The sequence below is a fragment of the Pocillopora verrucosa genome, chromosome 12 (genome assembly GCF_036669915.1).
Source record: "Pocillopora verrucosa isolate sample1 chromosome 12, ASM3666991v2, whole genome shotgun sequence".
NCBI lineage: Eukaryota > Metazoa > Cnidaria > Anthozoa > Scleractinia > Pocilloporidae > Pocillopora > Pocillopora verrucosa.
Window position 1 is genome coordinate 215,856 of NC_089323.1, and position 23,149 is coordinate 239,004.

General features: G+C 39.4%; 5 protein-coding genes across 6 annotated transcripts; 2 read left to right on the plus strand and 3 right to left on the minus strand.

Annotated features, from left to right (window-relative positions):
- Positions 1 to 895: 895 nt before the first annotated feature.
- Positions 896 to 7,052, plus strand: LOC131778019 (cytochrome P450 4F4-like). Its single transcript, XM_059094396.2, has 14 exons — positions 896 to 1,234; positions 1,761 to 1,950; positions 2,179 to 2,306; positions 2,866 to 2,984; positions 3,569 to 3,631; positions 3,896 to 4,028; positions 4,106 to 4,171; positions 4,443 to 4,530; positions 4,652 to 4,754; positions 4,974 to 5,104; positions 5,549 to 5,613; positions 5,838 to 5,920; positions 6,420 to 6,485; positions 6,678 to 7,052. Exons 1-14 carry the CDS (start codon positions 1,028 to 1,030, stop codon positions 6,787 to 6,789), a joined length of 1,554 nt encoding a protein of 517 aa, XP_058950379.2. The 5' UTR covers positions 896 to 1,027; the 3' UTR covers positions 6,790 to 7,052.
- Positions 7,053 to 7,380: 328 nt separating this feature from the next.
- LOC131778000 (dynein light chain Tctex-type 5-B-like) lies at positions 7,381 to 7,716 on the minus strand. Its single transcript, XM_059094375.2, has one exon. The coding sequence runs from the start codon at positions 7,714 to 7,716 to the stop codon at positions 7,381 to 7,383; it is 336 nt and encodes a 111-aa protein (XP_058950358.2).
- Positions 7,717 to 9,275: 1,559 nt separating this feature from the next.
- On the minus strand, positions 9,276 to 11,473 carry LOC131778046 (uncharacterized). 2 transcript variants are annotated; one of them, XM_059094435.2, is made up of 2 exons: positions 11,248 to 11,403; positions 9,276 to 10,946 (listed from the first exon to the last, which is right to left on the minus strand). In XM_059094435.2, exon 2 carries the CDS (start codon positions 10,919 to 10,921, stop codon positions 10,118 to 10,120), a length of 804 nt encoding a protein of 267 aa, XP_058950418.2. In that variant the 5' UTR covers positions 10,922 to 10,946; positions 11,248 to 11,403; the 3' UTR covers positions 9,276 to 10,117. The 2 variants fall into 2 exon arrangements, with proteins under 2 accessions (XP_058950418.2, XP_058950417.2); XM_059094434.2 differs by lacking the exon at positions 11,248 to 11,403 and adding an exon at positions 11,417 to 11,473 and having other exon boundaries at positions 9,277 to 10,946.
- An 855-nt stretch (positions 11,474 to 12,328) lies between these two features.
- Positions 12,329 to 13,448, minus strand: LOC131778060 (uncharacterized). Its single transcript, XM_059094453.2, has 2 exons — positions 13,377 to 13,448; positions 12,329 to 13,232 (listed from the first exon to the last, which is right to left on the minus strand). Exon 2 carries the CDS (start codon positions 13,214 to 13,216, stop codon positions 12,410 to 12,412), a length of 807 nt encoding a protein of 268 aa, XP_058950436.2. The 5' UTR covers positions 13,217 to 13,232; positions 13,377 to 13,448; the 3' UTR covers positions 12,329 to 12,409.
- An 84-nt stretch (positions 13,449 to 13,532) lies between these two features.
- Positions 13,533 to 23,044, plus strand: LOC131778063 (uncharacterized). Its single transcript, XM_059094456.2, has 16 exons — positions 13,533 to 13,729; positions 14,088 to 14,161; positions 14,465 to 14,547; positions 14,717 to 14,783; positions 14,946 to 15,019; positions 15,395 to 15,551; positions 15,718 to 15,777; positions 16,233 to 18,181; positions 18,394 to 18,750; positions 19,073 to 19,174; positions 19,484 to 19,588; positions 20,124 to 20,161; positions 20,332 to 20,410; positions 20,619 to 20,794; positions 21,505 to 21,595; positions 22,249 to 23,044. Exons 1-16 carry the CDS (start codon positions 13,715 to 13,717, stop codon positions 22,317 to 22,319), a joined length of 3,498 nt encoding a protein of 1,165 aa, XP_058950439.2. The 5' UTR covers positions 13,533 to 13,714; the 3' UTR covers positions 22,320 to 23,044.
- Positions 23,045 to 23,149: the final 105 nt, after the last annotated feature.

Sequence of the window (23,149 nt, forward strand, 5' to 3'; positions counted from 1 at the left end):
GAAAAATAACTTTGCCCTCTCAGAACAAAAGGTGTTTCAAATTATATGCATAAAATATGACTTTTATCCCCAAGTGAAAGAACCAATCCGTGGGTATGTGTAATGATATTGTTCTAATTGCCTTGAATGACGTTTACTTAAATATTGTCCTTGCAAGAAAATACCATTTCCGTGCTAGAAACTACTTGTGCTGCCAAGTGGAAGTCTCTTTTCGGAAATGGCTCTTTCAGCTTCTTTTTACATTGCCACGGTTATTACAAATCTTCCGAGACTTCTAAGGTCAGGACGAGAAAAGACATGTTTCATTTTATTCAACTCTACGTGAGGTTTGGGGGGTTGGGGGCGGAAGGGTTTGAGGAAAAAAAAGGATTTGATGACGTCATAAAACTCCTTGTCTACGCAAGAGGAGAGTAATGTTCCTTTAAACCTGTTTCGAAAATTTATGATTACGTGTGTGTTTTCTATAGTGTCGACGGAAGTCGCAAACGTGTACATTTTGCGTCTTTGTAGTTAGCAGGAGCCTGTTGATATCGGCAGGCTCACGCTACGCCAGGTTCCCCAGGAATTTGTTTGGTGTACTTACTCACAGCAAATATCAGAGGTCTGACCCTTTTTTTCTTTTAATTATTTCATTTTATTTCTACACACAATAGGCACTGTACAGCAATTTCACCGCGTGCACTTTTCCCAGTTAAAAATTATTTCCCAAACATAACCCTGTAAAGAAAATAAAGTGACATGAATAAATAAGAGAAGCGTTTCCCACGGACTTTGATTCGTACATTAACTCTCAGAGGAATTCATTAAACCACAATAAGAGAGCAAAACAATTATTTGCATTTTAATCGCGATCAAAATAAAAGTTCTCGTGACATAAACAATTGACATTTGTCAATCATGGACCGCGCAAATCTGTTCAACACTCCAATTACGTGTCACCTCTGATCATCATTAGAGACCAAAGTCGCTTAAATCAGACGAGAAAAGCATTTAAAACCGCCCTTTGTGATACTTTATTCCAAAGAATATGCTTCAATCGGTAGCGGAATTTGTCTTGCAATATTCACCGCAGTCGAGTCCACAGACGTTCTCATCTCTCGTATTGGTGACTGCTGCAATCTTCTGCATTGTGAGCGTCTTACTAAGCCTTGTTCGGCAAAGGAAACTTGCTGTTAAGTCAGTCGATGGAGTACCGGGACCGGATGGTCACTGGCTGAAGGGACATCTTGATTACGTAAGTTTTAAACAAGCTGAGTCAGGTTGTGGGCCGGAATGATATCTTGTGGTGATGTCACGAACCCGTTCAATTACTCACTGTAGTGTATGATGAACTTCATTCGATTCCTTTTTAAATTAAAATCTTATCCAAATCTCTTAGGATTTATTTCTTTGGCCCTTTTATCAAACAAGGCTATAGCGAACGAAAGCTCAAGTACGTGAAAATTTACGGTTTGAACTCTTACAGCAAAACTAAACAAACTGAAGATACAATGGATTCAGCGTTAACAAGCCGAGGCTCATTTACAAATTGATAATTTTAAACTGTTACGTTATGAGCTAACGTTGTGTGACGAGCGAAGACGGTTGTAAGACCTATCACGCAACAGGCTCCCTTTTATTTACGTGACGAGGTAAGCGAACCACAAGGGATGAACTTATCTTAACATGTGACAAATTGATTTATGCATGCCTGCTTCTTTAGGGGTATGGTAATCAAGCTGATTGATTTCATGACACTTGCCTGTCAATTTCATCTGTAGGCACGGTTTGACGGAGCTGGACTTCAATTCCACGGAAAATGCGCTGAAGAATTCAAAACTTGTTATCGCCTGTGGTTTGGCCCACTCAAGCCATTAGTAGTCCTTTGTCACCCGGAAACAGTCAAAGTCATTCAGTCCAGTAATGCACCCAAAGAAAAGCTTGTGTACAACCTTGTCAGACCATTCATTGGTGAGTTGCAACTTTATCATCATCGTCATCACTTTCATTGTCATCATCATCATCATTATCGAGTAAATGCAAACTACACTACCTAGATAGATGGAGATCTCTAATCAGGTGATGGACCTAATTATACCGCGGGGCTAACCTTGGGGCTAGTCTAATCTTTCTAATCAAACTGCTGACTGAAGCAACAAGTGTAAAGATAAAACTGTAAAATGTCATGTATGCTTGTAGGAGATGGCTTGGTAACTTCATATGGAGACAAGTGGTTTCGAATGAGAAGACTCCTCACTCCGGCTTTCCACTTTGAGATTCTCAAGCCGTACGTTCAAGTTTTCCAGGAATCTACCGATGTCCTTCTGGTAAGGAACTGAAGCATTCACACGTGATTTTAAGGAGAAATGTTTACTTTATAACCAGCGGAAAAGTCCCCCCTCCCCCCGGCGGAAAAATGCTTCTTTCCAACCTAAAGTTTCGATAAGAAAGGTTAACATTGTGTTCGACATTTTCGATGCGGGAGGGAGGTTGGATCAGGGGAATTAGAATACGAACAGTCCCTCCTTTTCGGCGAAGTCCGTCGCGCGATTAAAAGAAAGAAAACAGAAATAAAATCGAAAAAAAAAAATAATAATAATGATGACAACTGATACTAGCCCGCTGCGCCTCACTCCAAGAGTTCCACGCAGCGCGCTACCATAAATTTCATTTGTTTTCGTTGCTTCTTTCACTCGCGTGACGGACCTCGCCGAAAAGGAGCTAGTGGTTGTTCTCAATCTAAGGAAGAGGCGAACTCCAATACAATTTAGTAAGAAAAGAAGTTAAAGGTACCAATACCTGTGCTACTTATTGTGGTCAAATGGAAACTTCAAAAATGGCTTTTTCAGAAGCCTTTTACAGCAAATCATGATATTCTTCTTTCAGGAAAAATGGTCTTCTCAGCAGGGTGGGGAAGTGGAGTTGTTTCATCATGTTAGTCTGATGACATTAGACTCCGTTCTCAAATGTGCACTCAGCTACAGAACCAACTGCCAGACTCAAAAGTAAGAATTGAAGCTATGAGATATAGCAGACACATTTAGATAGCTAACCTGTATGTGAAAAAAAAATTGTTTTCAAAGAATTAGATTAAGACCGCGTGATTTCTATAGGGTTGTGTTTAACGAGGGCGAAACCCGCGTCAGCTATTACGCATAGAGATCGAGAGCGACTAGTCTGATTGAGTTCGTATAAATCTAATAATTGTGGTCGTTCAAAACTTGACAACTGATCAGACTGCGATGTTTGTCATTGGACGGTAGAGGATTCTCTCCAAATTTTCCTAGTCTACTCTACCAGTGCTGTACATCACTGTGAAAACCTTTGCTCAAGATATACCGGAGAGTAGTCCAGGGATGTAAACAGCATTTTCCGGTAAAAGGGGAGGGGAGGGGGGGGGGGGCTTTTTCTCATCGGCATCTTAATACATTTGAAGTTATTTTAGGTTCTTTTATTATTATACGTGATCACTTTCTCTTAACAAGGAAGAAGTAACATAAAGCTTAGGACTCCCTCTTGCTTACACCCTTTACTCTAAGTAATATACCAGGTGATGTGTCATTTGTTTGTTTCCTTTTTCGCATTTCAGAAAACAGGACCCTTACATTGTGGTTGTTTATGAAGCCTCGGGTCAGATTTTGGACAGACTGATGTAAGAAACATATTTAACTGACATTGCATTGCATTGCATTGCATTACATTGCATTGCATTGCATTGCTCTTGTTCCTTTCTTTAGTCTTCTTCCTCTTCCTCCCTCACCTCAGTCTCCCTCACCCTCAGTCTCTCCTTCCTGTTCTTTATGCCTCTTTCCTCTTGTCTTTTATCCCTGTTCTTCTCTCATCCTCATCCTCTCACTCCTCAGTGTTACACAAATCTATTTTTTCATGCCTATTCTACTTGTACACCGTTTTGTAGGAATCCCCTCATTCATAATGACACCATCTATAAGCTGACGCCTGACGGAAGAAGGTTCTTTAAGAACTGTGCGTTTGTTCATGCAAAAGCAGATGGAATAATAAAAGCCAGGCGTAAAGCTCTACAGGATGACGTGAGTTTTGATAAGTTTATTGATTGTATTTGAAAACTTGGGCCATATCAATGAACTTTTATTTGTTCTTACTTCAGGAGGAGAAGGAGAAACTCAGGAAAAAGAAGCATTTGGATTTCCTTGATATTCTACTGGAGGCAAAGGTAATTAAGAAGACTCAGCGCTGTTTGTTCAAAGCAGTACCTTTAAATTGATAAAAATAGATCGACGTCAGTATCTGAGCAACTGCGCCCTTGTGCCTCCCCTTCCCACAACATTAACAGTTGTTGGGTAAGGGGAGGGGTAGGTACGCAATTGCTCCGATTCTAACTTCGATCCATGAAAATCTACCCCACGCACCCTCTGTGTTCATTTTTTCGCACTACGACTCTTATCGAGCTTGGTGTAAATGGCTTTTTTCTCTCTATGATTCAGGACGAAAATGGAAGCAGCTTAACAGACGAAGAAATAGTCGGAGAAGTCGTGACATTCATGTTTGCAGGGCACGACACCACGGCAAGCGGTGTGTACAATAAGATCTCATTTCAAACGAAGACCTTAGTAAAAAACCTCCGGCAGCCTAGTACCTTTTGCCCTTGAAAGACAAAAGGTACTTATCCGGTCTACTTTATTTACCATTTTAGTTATTTCGTGGACTTTGTACAATTTGGCGAGATTCCCTGAGCACCAAAAGAAATGCCTGGAGGAGATTGAAGAAGTGTTTGGAAACAGTCATGAGATAGAGTGGTGAGGAACAGTTAATTTTCCTTCTGTAAAAGATATTTGGAGCTTATCATCTCTATACCCTATTTCAGGCCACTTGACGGCCCTGTGAGGGATGCCTTCTCTTTAAAGTTTTCGAATATCGACGTGTGTGTGGGAAATTGATGGTTTGGCTTAATTATCTTGTCATTTAGCCTCTACTATGGCATCATTATACTAATGGCGTAATGTGTGTTTTCACAGGAAGCAGCTCGGCAAACTGAAATATCTCCTCATGTGTATCAAGGAGAGTTGTCGGTTATTCGCCCCAGTCCCCATGATCAGTCGAACATTGGACAGGACCTATGAAATTGATGGCCATTTGGTTCCGGAAGGTACTGTGTGTATTGATCACAAACGTTCCTGACTTGTCAGAGGCATGCATTTGTCAATAGCCCTCATTCCAAGTTGTCAATCACTAACAGGGGGAAGGAGGCGGTTTTTTCAGGTTTGGGAAGAGCATGGGGTCCTGTATTTGCCTATTATTGATATTTGTGAATATGTCAAGTTGTTATTTTTTGGAAAGTTTTTTAAAATCTATTTGTCCAACAAAAAGTTTCTAAAATGATGCAAACGGCGTCGTCAACATCGAGTGGTGTTGGGACCAGGCAGAAACGTATGATTCCTTTTCCCCCTTCCCTCTTCCCCCCCCCCTCCAATGTTGTTCGCGTTATTTACCACATCCTTCAAGTTCTTAACTGTTCTTTATCCCAAAAGAAGGCAAAATGATAAAATAAATACTTCGTGTGTGCTCTGAAAAAACATCTCATTTTCGTCAGGTACTTGGGTGATGACCAACGTCTACGCTTTACATCTTAACCCACACGTGTGGAGAGACCCTAAGGTTTGTGTTTTTGAATTAGCTCCCTATTGACAGATTATCATCAAAAAGTGATTGCTGGTAGATGTTCTTCATTAATTTGCGCCGGATTATAAGTGACGCCAACAGAAATTAGAATTTTTCTTTCGGTATTTGGTGGAGAATTTTAACTTTAACATACACTTATCAAATATTCTTGTCACTTTTACTATAAATGTTAAATTCCTTTGGTTTCCGATTTAAAACAGAAGTTCGACCCACTGCGCTTCACGACTGAAAACGCTAAAGAAATGTCACCATATGCCTTCATACCGTTTTCGGCTGGTCCAAGGTAAATATCGGGACTGGTATGTGACTGATGTTGGTGTAATTTACTGGTATTGCACGGTTGGTGTGACGCTCCTGATTATGTTTTATGTAAAGCTTAGTGTCTAAGTTCTAATTCCGGAGTGCATTCTTCGGTTCCAGAAACGAGCTGAAACACGGGTTCACAAACTGGGGAACCCATAATTGTGCCATTACCTTCCAGTCCTGAAAAACGTTTAATCAATGCACTGCAAGTTTTCCCACGCTTGCGTGTAACATGCGTTCTTGACTGTGCGTTACAAATTTTCCCGCGCTAAGCATTGCGTAGTACAATCTCCCGCGCTTAAACTGCGTTGCATGTTTCCCGCACTTGACAATGCGTTACAAGTTATCTATATTCGACACTCAACCACGCACAGTATTTTGCCGAGCTTTACTCTGAAATGCAACAGTTTTCTCCTCAAACTTTTTATGTCACCCAGCCATATTTTTATGTCAGTGAAAATTATTCTCGTGTTAAACAGGAACTGCATTGGACAAAGCTTTGCCTTGACGGAAGTCAAACTGTCTGTGGCTATGATCATACGCAAGTTAGTGAAGTTTATATTTTTAGGAATAAACACTTAATTATTCTTAGTTTGCTTACTCGTCATTTCATGCTTTTGTCATTTGGCAAATATATTCAAGTATTTAAAGTATTTATATACTTTTTTTTCTTCTTTTTTTATTTCAATTTGTATGTATTGATACAATTTGCTTTTTTTTTTATATTATTTTTACAGGTTCAAGTTATCTGTCAATCCTGACAATTACGTGCCAATCGAAGACATGATTCCTGAGCTTATTTTGCGAGCTAAGAATGGGATAAAAGTCAATATTGCCCCTCGAGCTTAAAGAAAACACACACACACACGCACCACACTATAGCATTCGCTATAACTTACGATCATTAGATTTACTTGCAAGATTTCAACGAAAGGGTTCTTCATACAACTACTACATTTGCTGTCAAGTGTTCTATATAAACATGTTTCGCAAAACCGTTGCAAATAGTCAAATGAGTGCCGTAAATACTGATTACGGATATAGTAAGTAGATGTACAACGAGGTTTCACGCATTTTAAACCAAAATAAAATATCTCCATGGTCGAAAAAAAGGGTGACTAATTAATTGATTAATTTAAGATTGCGCGGTGGACTGGAAAGTTTTCTGAAGTTTTAAGATTTCATATGAAAGAGCTAAAAACAATTGCCTCATAAAAGCAGCTGAAAACGGTTTTCCTGATTATCCTGGAAAGGATATGGAATGCGGTCTCTTTGTTGGTGCCCTGACAATTGGCCACTTTTTCCTATAAAATGTTCTGTCTATTAATACTCTTCATCATTAGCTGAACTATTCAAGATAAAAGAGACTCCCTAGTACATGATCAGCGAACTGTTACGGGTGCAAAGAATGGAAGGTGCAGACGACATTGTCTTTCACAGTTATTCCAGATATATACCGTAAATTGTAGCCACAACAAACAGGGAGCCATTTTGAAACGAGGCCGTTGCGCATCTATCAAATCTTTCATCCAACAGACAGCGGCTGGTGATGCTCATTCCCTGACTTTGCTTCGATCCCAAATAAACCAAGCAAACAAACTTGAACCTGTTACAACCAAGCTCCGCTTTAACTTTATCTTTCAGTTCCTCACTCGCCTTCAGCGCTAACTGTCGACATCTTTCTCGTTCGTATTTCATTCCATCGAATGTTCCATGCAAAATGTCCTCGGCCAGCTTACGGACTCTTTCGGAATTAAACGATGTGTCAGGCTTCATTTTAAATGAGTTTTCTAAACCCGGCGCGCTCAGTTTGAAGTTTTCTCCCTCCAATGAAAACAGAATAGAAGATTCTTGACTTGCTAAAGTCGACTGACGTTGATTGTTCCCTGTTTTCTTCAACACTCCTCGGGGTAGACCTGTCGAATATCCTTCCAAAGAAGCGCTATTAACAGAGCTTGTCATTACTTTAATTGATTAGACAGTCTCGACTCCTGTACTTGTACAGCTTAAGACTTCAAACTTCTCAAAGAATTAACTGTATTTGTTTTCTGGCGACATGGAGTGAGAAATTTCTGTTCGCATTTCTACAAAATCGTATACGAAAAGTTTACGTGACTAAACAGTTTTCTTTTACCATAACCGTTCAGTCTTTGTTCCGGTCTGTTTATCTTTTAATTGTCAGTGATTCACTTTAGGAGAAAAAACCTTAATACGATTGTCCGATCGTTTAACATCTATAATCGATTGGAATGAAGATTCTCCATACTAAACACCTCACATTTTCTTTTAGGAAACTTAGGAGTCTTGAAAATTTGAACCTTATCGTTCGCTGATGATTTATCATAGATTTTTTCAAGCTTAGTTCCTCTCAAACCATTAATGTTACCAGAAGAAATCATAATTTGATCGATATCGCGGTGTGTTTTCATTTATCCACTATTCAGGATTAATATCTTCTTCAGAAAAAGCGTCATTAAGGAAGATTAGCCCCGACTTCCTAAATGCCTTTCTAAACAAAGCCATTAAGCTTTACTTCCGTTGAGACTAAAGAATTTGTTAACCTTTTTTTAAGTATATAAACCATAGACAAACTTAAGGCCTAATGTAAAGTCTGGTATCATTGTAATCCTTTTGTATCTTAATACCACCAAAACAAAACCACTCTAGAGAAAGTTTGCAGTAACTATAGTTACCAATCAGAATTAATTCAACCGCGTCAAGGTAAAAGTTGTTGTAGACAATTGATCAGTGAAAAAAGGGGGAAAGCGCATGCGTGTTGTTCAAAGTACCCACAATATGGTTAACCAAAGTTACTGGTAATGATTTTCGTTTCTGAGTGAGATCCAAGGTTTTACAGGCAGTTAATCATTGCAGTAAAAAGAGGTGGCAAAGTTCATTTTGATTACAGAAGCAGTCACGACGCAAGTTCCCACTCTACTAGGAAAGCAATGATAAATCTCGAGCATGATTGTTAAGAAGAGTTTCGTCTCAAATAGATGCGTTCATCATCCTACAAACGCGTACTGACGGTTTCCGCTTAACTGTAGCGCAGATCACATTTCACTAAAAAGAAGATTGTCTTCTTACGTTCAGAGCGAAATAGCAGAATCTGATAGAATCACAAGCGACTTCCATGTACATTTTCACTGAAAAGGGTCGTTGAAAGAACTTCAAATAATGTAATCTGGGTTGTCTTTTAATTCCGCGCTCGACGAAACTGTTTCCTTTATTCAGTGTTGGAAATAAATGTGACAGGAGCGACCAGGAGGGAGAGTGAAAACTGATTTTTTTCCTCTGAGGGTGAAAAGATTACACCTTTCCCTTTTCTAACCCTATACCTGCTTTCTCTGATCCTGTCCCTCAGAACACAGTTTAAAAACAGTCTCCATTTTGTATAAGGGGTAAAAAGTGTCACTTATCACGTGATCGATGTCTTGTGTGTTCGTGTCAGCGGGTTTCCCTTTCAAGGACTTGATGCAATCTCCACAAAATTTCTTTATCCTCCTACATATCTTCAACAACACGAGGGTTATTTCTCAATGACTATTCACAATTTCGTTGTACAAAGAAATGTTACTGTTTAATACAAGCAAAACATACTTTGTAGTTTTACAAGTTTAACTAACAGTTAAAATAGTCATAACTCTGATCTTCACTATCATACTTAGTAGGCATTCTTTTCATGTTTTGGCAGTATCATTTCTGGCTTATAACTCAATCCCACTAAGAAGATATCAGTTGGGATTAGGTGATGATCTATACTGTTGGAAAGGATTGTGTGACAATCAGGTGGGGAAATTGCGTGACAATTGCTGGAATGGAGAGCTTTGCAGGCCAAAGGAGATACTTTATAGAAGGTTCCACCTGAACAGGTGGTAGTCCAGTTATTAACAGAACCACTGCCAACCCCTCTTTCCCCGTTTGATTAAAACAGGTTTCCCTAATATTTTTCTCAGTACTTTGGGAGGAGAAAGGCAAAGAAAGAAGTATGCTCTGAAATCAGTAAAATACTATGACATGATCTTAGTTAGTACTTTCCCTGTTTAATGCTCAATCAATGTCCTTCTACATAGAACGATGTTCAGAAAGGAGGACAGGATACCAGCATACTTTTCCTTGTGCCTCTCATTAGCAACTACATCCCTTGAACAAATTTACTAACATCTAAGTGACTATTTTAAAACAGAAATGGAATCAGAGCTTTTCGATTTGCAGGATAATCAGGAAATTGCTTCTTATACCATCTGTGGTTATGCCTAGATCGTGGTACTAATGTTGCACTAGAAAACAAAAACCACACAGTACCTGCCACTGACCATGTTCCCAAAGCCCAGCCAAACCATTCAAGCATTTCTCCAAAATAGTTTGGACAAGAAATCTTGTGAAACAAACATCCATTAGGTATGGAATACCCAGAACTGCTGTTTGCTCTAAGCTTGCGAAGTGATAAGTCTGCATAGCGGTTAATGATATATCCTGTGACAAACATTATAACACCAACGATAAACCGTGGGTCTTTATAGTAGTCAGAGTCATAAGAAGCAGCACCTATCCAATCAGCATTAAGAAAACTGTAGAGAAGGTTAGGGAAAAGCCCCCCTAATGGTATACCCAAAGGGGTCTTTGGACTGCTGTATTTCATGATCCATGGGTGAATAATTCCTCGGTGTACATAATGACAAAGCCATAAACAGTAAAATGTTATATTGGTGTATTCTGTGTGAGTCCCATAAAGAAAAAATACAAGTGAAAACAGAAGTACACCAGGAATGGCATCTGATATTGTGTGTGCAAGTCTTTGATGAACCATTGGCCCAAATGATTGGTTAGATTTCTGGTGTCTTCCGTAAGGTGCTGGTTTTGTAGCTTGAACTATAAAAGTGATTACTGCCAAAAGAAAACCAAATGCACAGAGACCATAGTGAACCCAAAAGTGTGTTTTGTCGTCTTCAAAGGTCGTCCATGGTAATGCATTCAGCATTGTTCATATAAAACGCTTCAAAGGCCTACATTGAATTAATTTATAAAAGATCGTTAGCATGTGTTATATCCGGGTATCCACGCATATTGCAGGCTTGGCTGCTAAGCCTAAGAACGTTTCGGATACGTTGGATCTGACTAATTTCGGTGTAAAAACTCTTCTTGTATATTGGAGTCTGTTCCGTTACAATTAAAGACTTTGCGACACTACAGCATGCCTTCTTTATTAAAGTCATACATTTTCCCCCAAAGTTCCTCGGTATTTTTCCCTTCAATTTACAGAAAATATCTGGTAATTAGATCCTCTAAGCTAAAAATATCTAGTACCTGTTGCCATTTCAGTTCAGTGGAATTTTTATGCAAAATTCCCGCAATCACTGTTCGATCAATTGATCCCAAAACTTCACAGCATTTTTTCGACTTACGAATAAAAGAAGACAGCAAGGCACACCTGAAAAAGCCAGGTTAGTAGAGAAATTAAAGCTATTCACCTCACCTTTAGGTGGCTTGAAGTAGTAAGTTTTACCAAAATAAGATAGTGGTTCGATTATTGCTCAAACTAGTACCCAAGCCACTAGAAAACAACAACCTACCTCGGTTGGGTGACTTGGGGTTCATTATGGATTATACAGCCATCTTTGAATCCGGCGTACGCTCCACAACACCAACAAGCTCATTTGGCTGACAAAATTTTTTTCTTTCACTTTTTTTCTGTGTTCATTCAATTTAGTCACCACAAAAAGAACAACCATCATTGTTTTATTCTTTGTAAATAAACTACTTCTTCCAATATCACCTGGACCCCTCAGCTGGATTTGGTTGAAAACAAAGACAAATGTAACCCAATTTCTTACTCTAAGCTTCCCAATGGGCCAAAAGGCACAATTTGGGGGGGGGGGAGGGGGGGGGCACTATACAGAAAGGATATGAAAGCAAAGCCTGAAAGAACATTGTTGATATGCTTGGCTACCTTTATAGACTAAGGTAAAAAAAATTCTAATCAGCAGGTTCTAAGTCAGGCAGTTCTGGCTCCTTTGAAACAAACATATTAATTTCAAGTTTATGGGAGTCAAATGGTTACTATCCTCAAAACCTTTTGCTGAAAGTTTTCAAACTTATCTTTAATGAAAGCTAAACTTGTCCAAGAAAGACAGTAGCAAACCTTGATCTAGTGCCCAGGCCTTTCTCCAGAGGTTAAGTAATTTTGCAGAGTGTCAAGTCATCCCTTTGTTGTTGTTACCACTAAGTCCACAAACTTATTTAATGGAGGGTGTCATCCTTCTGATGGCAAATTTCTCTTTTAGTAACATTCAGGGAAATGTTGAGCAATTCTGAGATAAACTGTGTATCATATCTTAAGAATTTAAGAGAAAAAGTAGCATATAGAATTTTAATTTTTTTGCTTTTTTATTGTTTCTACTACAACTGTTAAACAATAGCAATCAAATTTGTTCTGACTAATATTGACTGATATTAACATCAGTTAGGTTCAATACAAAAAGGGAATCAAAGCCTTTCGATTCTTAGGATAATCAGCAAACTTCTTTGTATACCATTCATGGTTGTCTCTGGCTCTTGGTATGAATGTGGCACTGGAAAACAACAACCAAACTACACCAGCTACAGACCATGTTGCTAATGCCCAGCCAAACCACTCAAGCATCTCACCAAAATAATTTGGACAGGAAATCAGGTCAAACAAGAATCCATGAGGTACATAGTATTTGGAACTATCTTCAGCTCTTAGTCTACGAAGTAACAAGTCTGCATAGCGGTTAATAAAATATCCCGCGACAAAAAACATGACACCCATGACAAAACATGGGTCTTTGTAGTAATACAAACCATAGTCTGCAGTACCTATCCAATCAGCATTAAGGAAACTGTACAGAAGGTTAGGAAACAGTGCCCCCAAGGATATACCCACAGGGGTCTTTGGACTACTGTATCGCATGATCCAGGGGTGGATAATTCCACGATGTAGGTAATGAGAGAGCCACATACAGTAAAATAACAAGTTGGTGGTTTCTTTCTTAATTCCATAGTGAAAAAATACAAGTGAAAACAGAAAGATCCCTGGGATAGCATCTGATACAGTGTGTGCAAGTCTTTGATGAACCAATGGGCCAAATGAATGGTTAATTGTCTGATGTTTTCCATAAGGAGCTGGCTTAGCAGCCTGTGTTACATAGGTAATCACTGCCAGCAGAAAACCAAACGTGCAGAGACCATAGTGTACCCAGAAGTGGGTTGTTCCATAATCAAACGCTTTCCATGATGGATTAAGACTCAGCATTGTTTGTACTGATGACCTTCGAGGACAAAGTCATGGAAAACTTAATCTTACGTAATATATTGTTTAGCCACATTTTAAGTATCTAAAACACCCGACACAGCAATTTTGCTGGAAAAAAGCACAGGTCAACAAGCATTCATGCAAATTGTGAGTGAGTTACCTGAAACGTTCTCCAATGCAATAGACTTCACCCTGCCCCGGCTGTTCCCAGCTACACTGATTGACCTCAGGAAATCTGCCTCGTATGAGCCCGTCAGCAAAGTCAGCACACAATAAGTTTTCCAACGAGCATGCGTAATTATGTGCAGCGGGAAAGACAAAAGTTTTACGTATCAAAACATTTTGCCAAAATTTTGGAGGAAATCTGTTTGCAGAGCTGCTGATCGCTCCCGATTGCCTAGTTACACATGATTAGAAGTTTACTTTAAGTCCTCTGACCTCTCAGGGCCGGTATAAAGTTAAGCAAACAAGGAAATAAACGAAGAACATTAAGCCAAAATGGCGGCTGCAAAGGTGAGATCGTTTTACAACACTTTTTTCGTACTATTAAACTTAATATTTGTTGATCTCTGCATCTTGTCTCTTAAATCATGCCGGATTTCGAATGTCTTAGCCCTGAGAGTGTGTATAATAGCATTTTGATTCTGCGACGTCCGCGAATTAGGAACGAAATTCACTCTATGTAAAAACATGCATATTTAGATAATTTAAGTGGATGTTTGAACAGTTTTGACATCGATCACTCGATCGGCGTTCGCAGTGACTGGGAATGGTATCTTCAATGCGTTCCATCAAGATACTATTTGGTTTGGGAAAAATAATCTTCCGGTGGCCTTCCATAATGACTTAAAACCATATTTTTTCCTCACAGGCTGCTAGAAGAAATGCTCTCCTACATAATCTACATATTCCTAATGAACCATTTCAAGATCCGCTAATAGGAAGGTAAAATTCAGATCAGAATTATATTTAATCCATTTGACCTTTAAATGTCCAGAAATGATTTAATTGTAACTTCCCATTACAATTTAATCTTTATGGTGGCCACTTTACGTTATCAACTCAGCTGATAACACTAAATTACCTTGTTATACTCTCCCATGGATGCAACACCACACTTCCTTTAGTAACTTACCTACTTTGTTCATTAGTCTCAAACTGCATATGGAAATATCTTTGCGTTGCAATTACATGTTCATGAACAGAGTACATGTATTTTCTCATTATCTTTGATGTTATTTCTTACAGACGAACTGGTGTTCCTCTGAATATTAAAGCCAGGAAAGATTCATTTGGTTTTGAAAACATTGATGACTATTTTCTATATTCAGGTGGGGCTACATTTGTCAATGGAGAATGTTTTTGTTTACTATGTAAAGAAGCTTTCAAATAGGAAGTGATTCAACACTTTTGAGATTAATTGAGTGGTTTATGAAGGGATCACAATGAAGTTTGTGTAATGTGTTTTTAATGCAATGAATATGTCTGATGCTTGTTCAGATCCAGAAGAAGAAGAAGAAGAAGTCGTTGCTCCAAATACACAAGGACTGGATAAAGATCTTGTGAAGTATGTACACATACAGGGTGGCTTAAAATTTATGTTTTGGCTAAATTTTATCGATGGTTCATACTTTGTTTTCCTTAATTTGGAATTATTTTCAAACATCAGCGAGTCCAATAAAAAAGGAGAGTTATGTTAGATATAGGACTGTATGGTGAATTCTTGTAGGGAAAATGCCAATCTGCATCCAGAGGAGGATGAAGATGTGTTTGAGAAAGTTGCAGATGACCATCCACTGTCAGGTTTGTTTCTCCTTTTGCACATTCTGTTTGGAAGATTTTTCAATTTTAATAAGTGAATTTCATGACCCTCGTGTGCAATGTAGATCAGGTCCCTGCCCTCCCCTCCCTAACAGATTTCAGGTCCATGTTGGTAATACAACCTGGGTAGTATGGTAACACATTGACCTTAGCAAGTCCTTAAACATGAATCTCATGATCCATAGTAATTCCCTCTACTGTCTGTGATACAATTCTTATGATGTTAGTTCAGAGAATTTGACATTTTTCTTTATTCTCATCACTTGTCTGCTTGATATTGTATTGATATTATAAGGCAAAATTCTTTCTTGGTCAATCATGGGAGTTCTATGGTCAAATTTGTTGTGACTGTCTCAGGTGATGATGCTCAATTGAAAAAGTCACCTCCAGAAGAGAGGGATTCAGTGGATAGACTGAAACAGAATATTGGGTCTCCTAATAACACTGGAACTGCAATTAAAAACCCAGCCTCCAGAGAACCAACTCCACGGTTAAGAGGACCAATTAGCAAGAGGTAGGTTTCTGAATGGTGAAAGGGGGGGAATCAATAAACTTAATTCAATAATAACATTTTCATTTGAAAGATCTCAACCTCTATGAGCAGCAGCAGATTTTCCTTTTGATTTAATGATTGAATTTGGCAAATAAGCTTCGTGTGTGCATTTTGTCACTTTTTGTAGGTTGTCATTCATAACTGGGCAATCACCAATTGAATTAAAAGACGATCAAGTACATGCTGGGTAATTCTCATCTGATTGTTTTTTTATTTTAATTGTTAGTTATTTTACTTAAGAAACACAGCACATCACAAAGTTTTGGGCTTGCTGTGTTTCTACCCTGACCTGACAAGAAACAATTATTTGTGTCAAGAAATGAGGTCTTCATGGTTTGGAAGAAAATTCAGATTATTGTGCTTGTTTGATAATGGTGACATACATTATATCACTTGGAAGTACTTTATTGCAAGTGCCTACTTGAAAATATCCAATCAGGTATCAGAAAAAGTGAGAAACTTAACTGAAACAGCAACAGTGATTATATATTTTATTTTTTCGGTTTGCTTGTGTGTCTTGAACTCAATTTTGATGAGTCAGTATGTACCAGACCTGTGCGAATCTCTTCAAGGTGATCATGGTTTTGCAAGTTTCACAGTACTTAAGGCAATTTGTGTTTTTCTTATCGTATCATTTCTTAGAGATTCATCGGATGACAAATGTGCAAAGACTAGTGGTGAGGAGGTTGGAGATAGTGACACTGAAATTGACGTTGTTAATGAGGATCCACAAATGGTAATAGAGAAAGCTGTCAATGAAACTTCTTATAAAAAGAAACCTAAATCATTGAAAAAGACCCCTGCAGTAACAAAAAAGCACAGAATTGAGGCTGATGAAAGTGAAGATGAGGACATCATTGATATAACAGGAACTGAAGAAGATACTTTTCTAACCATTGGGAATATATCACGTGCAGCGAAGACCAGCACAGCTGTTCATAAATCGCCGCTGCCTGCCCAGGCTGATAGTTTTGTCATGAGTGAGAGTTTTGTGTTGGAAGGAACAAAACACAAGTCTATGTCTCCAGAGTTTGGTTCTAGTTCAGACTGCCAGGATGAGCCAGCAACTAAAGGATATAAATCTCGAATACCTGTGTTAACAAAGGGATATCCAGGCAATAAGGCAACACTAAAAAGGCCAGTCAAAGGAAAAAAGGCAAATGTGACGAGAGATCCAGAGAGTGTCATGGTTTCAGTGGTGGGACAAGGTGATGACGAGGAGGAAAGAACAGGCTTGACAGTTACTGAGAAAGAACAAGCGGGGCCACTGCAGGGGACACGTACAAGAGGAGGGAAGACAAAGAATGTGGAAGAGCCCCATGAACTAAAGACAATAAAGGGAAGGGGAAGAAAAATTGTACCAAATATCACGCATCAGACAAGCAGGGTAACCAGGGGAAGCAAGCAGAAAAATGAAAATGGCAACAAAGACGATGAAGAAGTTGATAATCAAAAGGATGATGGTGGTTTTAAAAAAGCAGCAGTTCGAAAGGGAAAACCAACGAAGGAGAACAAGGGTAAAAAGAAGAAGGAGCAGATAGAAAGTGTTGGAAAAGGAACCGAGCAACAAGATAGAGTGGATACAACACAACTCAGGGGAAGGAATATCAGGGGGCAGAGGAAAAGAGGGAAAGATGGCAAAGTTCATGAACAGAATGGAAAGGCAGAAGCACTGCAAGTGACAGTTGATGATGAGGACGATGAAAATTTTGAACGTGGAAACATGGATTTAGGGCGAACAGGGTTGGAAACCGAAGGAATTGGAAGAGACGAGGAATCGTCAGTGGTCCAAAGAAAGGAGATGACCAGTAGGACTAAGAAAAGTGATACCAATCTGACTCAAGGTTTTGGAAATACTGGAGCAAGGAAGTCCAAAGGTATTACCAGAGTTCAGAAACTGGAAGAAAGAGAGGAGGGTGACGATATGTCTAAGAAAAAGAGAGGAAAACGAGGAAAAGGAAGAAGAAAAGATGAAGAAACTACTGCCAAAGAGGACAATCGAGTCGTTGACATTGCAGCAGAGTTGGACGAAGCGCAAGATGATGACTTTGAGGAAAATACCAATGAGTTTGAGAAAACAAATGATGTTTCCGTGAGGAGGATGTCTAATGTGTCCAGTAATGTTTCTTCAAGCTCCGAGTCTTCAAAGAAGACGAGCAACGGTGTCGCGAGCAAGCGAAGGAAGGTGTCACGGGTATTACCACCATATGCAAGGAAACGAAGAGCAGGTAAAGCAAACAACTCGAAAGACTCCTCCAAGACGAGCAGTTACGACTCTACTGAACTAAGCGTGGACGCCAAAAAACGAAGATTGCAGGACGAAGCGAATGAAACGAGCACTGCAAAGGATTCCCCGAGAAAGGACACCAAAACAAATGCTGGTAAAACTAGTAGAAATAAACGAGATACGAGGAAATCCGGAGCAAAGAAGAACTCTTTAACAACAGACAACTTTAATGAAAGAGCTGATGTAAATGATTTATCGCAAGGAGTAGAAGACGACAACGGTTTGTTGGACGCTCCAGCTGAACCAGTAACAGCGTTGAAGTCAATTCTTAAATCTGGAGGCAGTGTGCGACGATCAACTAAAGGTAATTACACTATTATGTTGAACACTGTAGACTGTAACTTACATCATAGTTAATAATTATGTGGGTATGAATCAATAACGTTGCTAATCTTTTTAAAAGTACGGTCAACAGCAGCCTAAATTTTTCTTCCGCGATGATATTTACAAACACGGAGCCACTCTGTATTGTAAAATTTCTCCTGGTTTGTTCGTTTGTTTGTATGTTTATTACAGGTTCCAGGAAGCGTCAGATGACAATAGGGAAGTCACACTCGGGCGGTAGTGACGCCGATGACGAGAGCCTACAACCTGCCAAGCAGCCAAACAGAAAAAGTCTTTCTTCCGTCAGTTTTGCTTCAACCCCATTCGTTCGTGGATCACCGTCTGTGCCAGCAAACGTTTCCCCTATTAGTCTATCGTTTGCGTCTAAGAACAGCTCTTACAAATCCGCAGATGGGACATTTACCCCCGGAAGTACTCGAACTGTCAGATCATCTGTGGGTTCTGCCAGTGGCTCCAGTGTTGGTGATAACTCTAAAGTTGATCCTGAAGAGGAAGTCACCATCACAAATGATACCACGCAACCAGAAGGTGAGTTAAGTCGAATTTTCTCATCGCTTAAAATATCGCTCAGTAATCCTGTAAGGAGACGTGGGGGGGGGGGGGGGCTGGGGCGTAACGAGCTGGACCCTCGGTGGAGAGATCTGTGTTCGAGCCCTGTCCCAGTCAGTTTGATATGTTCTCTCAGAGTGCTTCTCTCTTCCCAAGAGTGTAAAAGGACAGGCAAACTGCTACAGAACTTAATGAATTCTGCCCAGGTGGAATAACGATACTCCCAGTCGCTTCATGTTACGAAAAAAGGAAAAGCTCCAGACTGGCTAAGATAAATTTTATTTACGTATTGTTTTCGCAGTTTCTCCTAATGAACAGCATACTAGGAGAAGCAAACGCACCATCGTGCCGCCTCTTCAATACTGGAAAAACGAGCGAATAGATTATGAGCGACGAAAATCAGGTACCGTTAACTTAATTGAGAATCTTTTTTTAAATAAATTTTAGCTCTAGGTGTGTTGATAAAACTACATTAGCTCCTGTAGAGTGACGGACAGCAACCGCCATCGAATCAAATTCAGAGCCATCACAACCCGACCAATCACAAGATACTTTGGTTCAAATGAGCCTTATGATTGGTTGAGTTGTTGTAACCTCATTTCTTTCCATTCCAACCAATCACAGGCCTGGAAAAAGGAAGGAGAGCCCTCATCCATAGTAACAAAAAGAAGCGATTCGAAGTAACTGATGATGATTTGTTTTTCTTTGTTAGGTGGCTGGTGCATAAAGGGCATTATAAAAAATCCAACTCCAACACCAAAGTACAGGAAGAAGCGGAAACAAACAGCGAAACTTTCTGTTAAAAAACAAACCAACGGTGAATTTGCTGATTGTGTTATTTACCAGGAAAGAGTTCCTCCCTTCTAATATGTTTGCTGCCGTATATACGCACTCGATCTCTCCAGTGCTCTCCCCCGCTTGTTTCTCTCTTGTTTTGTTCCTGCCCCCCCCCCCTCGCCTTTCTTCCCTGTCCCCATTACTCTTCCCATTTCTTGCTCTGTTCTTACCACCCTCAGGTCTCCCTTTTCACTCCTCCCCCCCTACTCATACTTTTCCCTCCGCTCTCTCTTTTCCTTCGCCCCTCTCTCCCCCCATCCTTTTTCCTTTCATTCTCAAATGGCTTTTCCAAACATGTAACATCTTACTCACAGTTCTGCTCTTTATGTGTTAACAGTCTCTCACAGGGTGGTGATTCTTATTCTCTGCTGTACAATGTCATCTTTTTCGACAAACAAGGCTTTCCACATTCTGTGAACCGATTTTTAGAAATAATGTATTTAGAACGGATAGTATCTTACATTACGGTATAAAAGTCAAACAATGGTAAAGGAGTTTTTGATTTCACTTTGCAGCAAACTCTCTTGATTCTTCTGAGGAAGAACCGGACAATGTGAGTTCTACTTAAATGACCCTCTGTTATTTACTATAAATGCAGCTTGCTGACGGGTTCAGTGACTCAAATTTCCTTACAATGTCTTACCAATGATTACCTCATATTGTACGAAGCAGTTAAAGGACCGAAGGAGTTTATATAAAACTTATTTTATTTATTTACTCCAGGATTTGGAAGGATTCCAAGAAATTACAAACCCAAAAGGCACAGTGTTAAACTCAGATAACCACGAAGAAGTCTCTATGGGTACGTGCTTTATATTTCACTGCAAACTAATAAAGTAAAGCGTTGGACCGAGGTCAAGCACAAATCTTGGAGCTGGTGTTAAGTGTGGGGAATGGGACTGTTACTGGCGACACTGAATGAACTTTTCAAAACATGAGCTACGGTTCACTTGACTCTGATGATAAACTTTGCTCACGCCCTCCGATAACCTACATTTGCTTTTTTTCAGACATTTTCCATACTCCCGGTATGTTAAACTTCACGAATCCCACGGGAAAACCAGCACAGGAGAACGACCCTCTTGTTGTTCACAAATATATCTCACAGCCTCTGTTTGGAGGCGGTCAAGTGATATTGAGACCTGGAGCCGAAAAGGGAAAGCAGTTTGTACGACAAGATACAATGGTAAGCGTTATTTCCTTGTTATGTGAACAAACATGGTATCACAGTTATAGTCTAGGAGCAGGCCGTTGGTACTTTCGCAGCAGGACGTCCGTTTCTCTGCTTGCGGGAAGAATTATTGAGGCGAATCAGGGAGAGGTTTGCCGGGGGGGGGGTCTGGCACTCTGAATAAAACTCATCTTGTGTGATTGTATATGAAAGAAAAGACTGACTGATAGGCTGAGGTGAACAAAAGAGCGGACGAGAGAACGAACGAAACAGAAGGAAAGATTGGGGTAATTTAGTATCATCAACTGAGTCGATAAACGTAAATTTGCCATCGTAAAGAGTTTAAAAGCTGACGTTTTCAGAATTAGCCTTTCGTCAGAGCGGTTGACGAAGGGCTAATGCGACGGACTAAGGGCTGATGCTCGAAACTTCAGCTTTTAAACTCTTTACGGTGGCCAATTTACGTTATCAACTCAGTTGATAACACTTAATTACCCTGTTATACTCTCCCACCGACGCAGCACCAACGTTTCTTTAGAAAATTACCCCCTTTATTCAAAAATAAAGAATGGACTTAAGAAGTTCGAACATTACCAACATTGAGTATCCAAAACTTTGTAGCCCAGTTTTAAGTTTTATCATTGTTTTGCTATCACTTTTTTTTTTTTAACTGTTGTAAGTATTCGTGGAAAATTGAACTAACGCATATGAACAATTTTTGGAAGGTTTTTTACATTATCAAGGGAAGAGTCAAAGTCACAGTTCACAAGTCTTCGGCAATTCTTCACACAGGCTCAACATTCTTTGTTCCTCAAGGTAAATATTTCTTTCATTTCTTCTCCTCTTAAGATTAAGATTCCGGTTAGACGAAATTTGTTCAGAAGATTACTTACCGAATATATGCACTTTACAGTCGTCGCGGCCGTAGTAATTTCGTTGTAAAAAGTATGCTACTGTACAACGAAGTTGACTTTAACGCTTCTCTTTGTTTATACCTGTGAAAGTTTTTTCGCACAACTTATTTCATGACTAAGAGACAAAAAACATAACAAGTTTCATGCAACATTACAGAGATGAGTGGGAGAGCAGCTCCAAATTGTTCTTCTTCTCGAGCTTGTAGAAAATCGGTCGTTTCACCTCACCTACGCGTTAGTCAGTAAATCCACGTAGACTAGAGCTAAATAGGGTGCATGTCGTAAAACAAGTAAATACAGCTGTCAATCAAAGGAAAGTATTGCAGTAAGCCAATGGGAACCAAAGTTAAAACAAGCTAACTGGCCCATGCGCGGAAAAACACGGGTGAGTATGTCGTGATTGGGTTTAGTATTGCACGTAATTGGTTGAGAGGTTAGTACGTTCAGACCAATCATAGAGCGGTTACGAATGACTGCCAATACTCATTTGAAAATTTCTCTATCGCGTATTTAGCTGGAGATGTTTTTATTTATCTTTAAATGTTTCTTTTTCAGGAAATTCCTACAACATTGAGAACTTGAAGAAAACAAATGCTTACTTGCAGTTTGTGCAAGTCAAGGGATAGTCAATATTTACTTCTTGTGGGAGAAGGCAAAGCTGTTAAAAAAACTGTTTTTTTGTTCTTTACCAGGAATCGTGAAGATATCAGAGCCCGATTGCAAATTCAGCGTTTAGTACATCATTTTGTAGTGAAATAGAGAAATGATTTTGTCTCTAAGAGGTTATCTATCTATTCTTGCAACATGAAGAGATTTGACATTCACCTTGCTGTAGGAAGGTTCCATTTCTATGGAATTTACTAAGCTTTAGCTTTAAGACGGCTTTTTGAGTTTTTATGGACGTCAGCTTCATCACGTTCAACATAAAAACAGAAAAAAAAAGTCTATTGAGAACTAAACCGCCTTGAAATCACACTAGGCCAGATTTTACTGACGTGCAAGAGTGTATGGCTGTTTATTGTAAGTGGAAATTTTATTCCTTTTTTTTTTTTAATCCTAGTTCAATCCTGTGAAGTTTTTGAGCGTGAAGGCTGTCAATTTACCATTGATTTCACCGCTTGTCGTATTTGATTGGAACGAATCGGCTGCTTATCTTTGAAAAATAGCTCTGTATATTTAATGTCGATTGTTTAGTCAGATCAATGAAAAACTGCAATTTTACTTTTACGCGCATTTGACTTTTGGAGAATGCTGATGAAGCCCTGAAAGGCAAAATAATGTATCGCGTATTCACAGACTTAAGGCAAGCAGTGCGTGCAAAACGTATGAATTAAACGTTAGGCTTGTCCTTTGTGCGTCTCACTGTTTTCCTCTTCCTTCGTCAAGACTTTATTAGCAGGGCTTAGGGAATAATGAGGGGGTAACTCTAGGAAAAAAAATTGAAAAAGATGGGAAT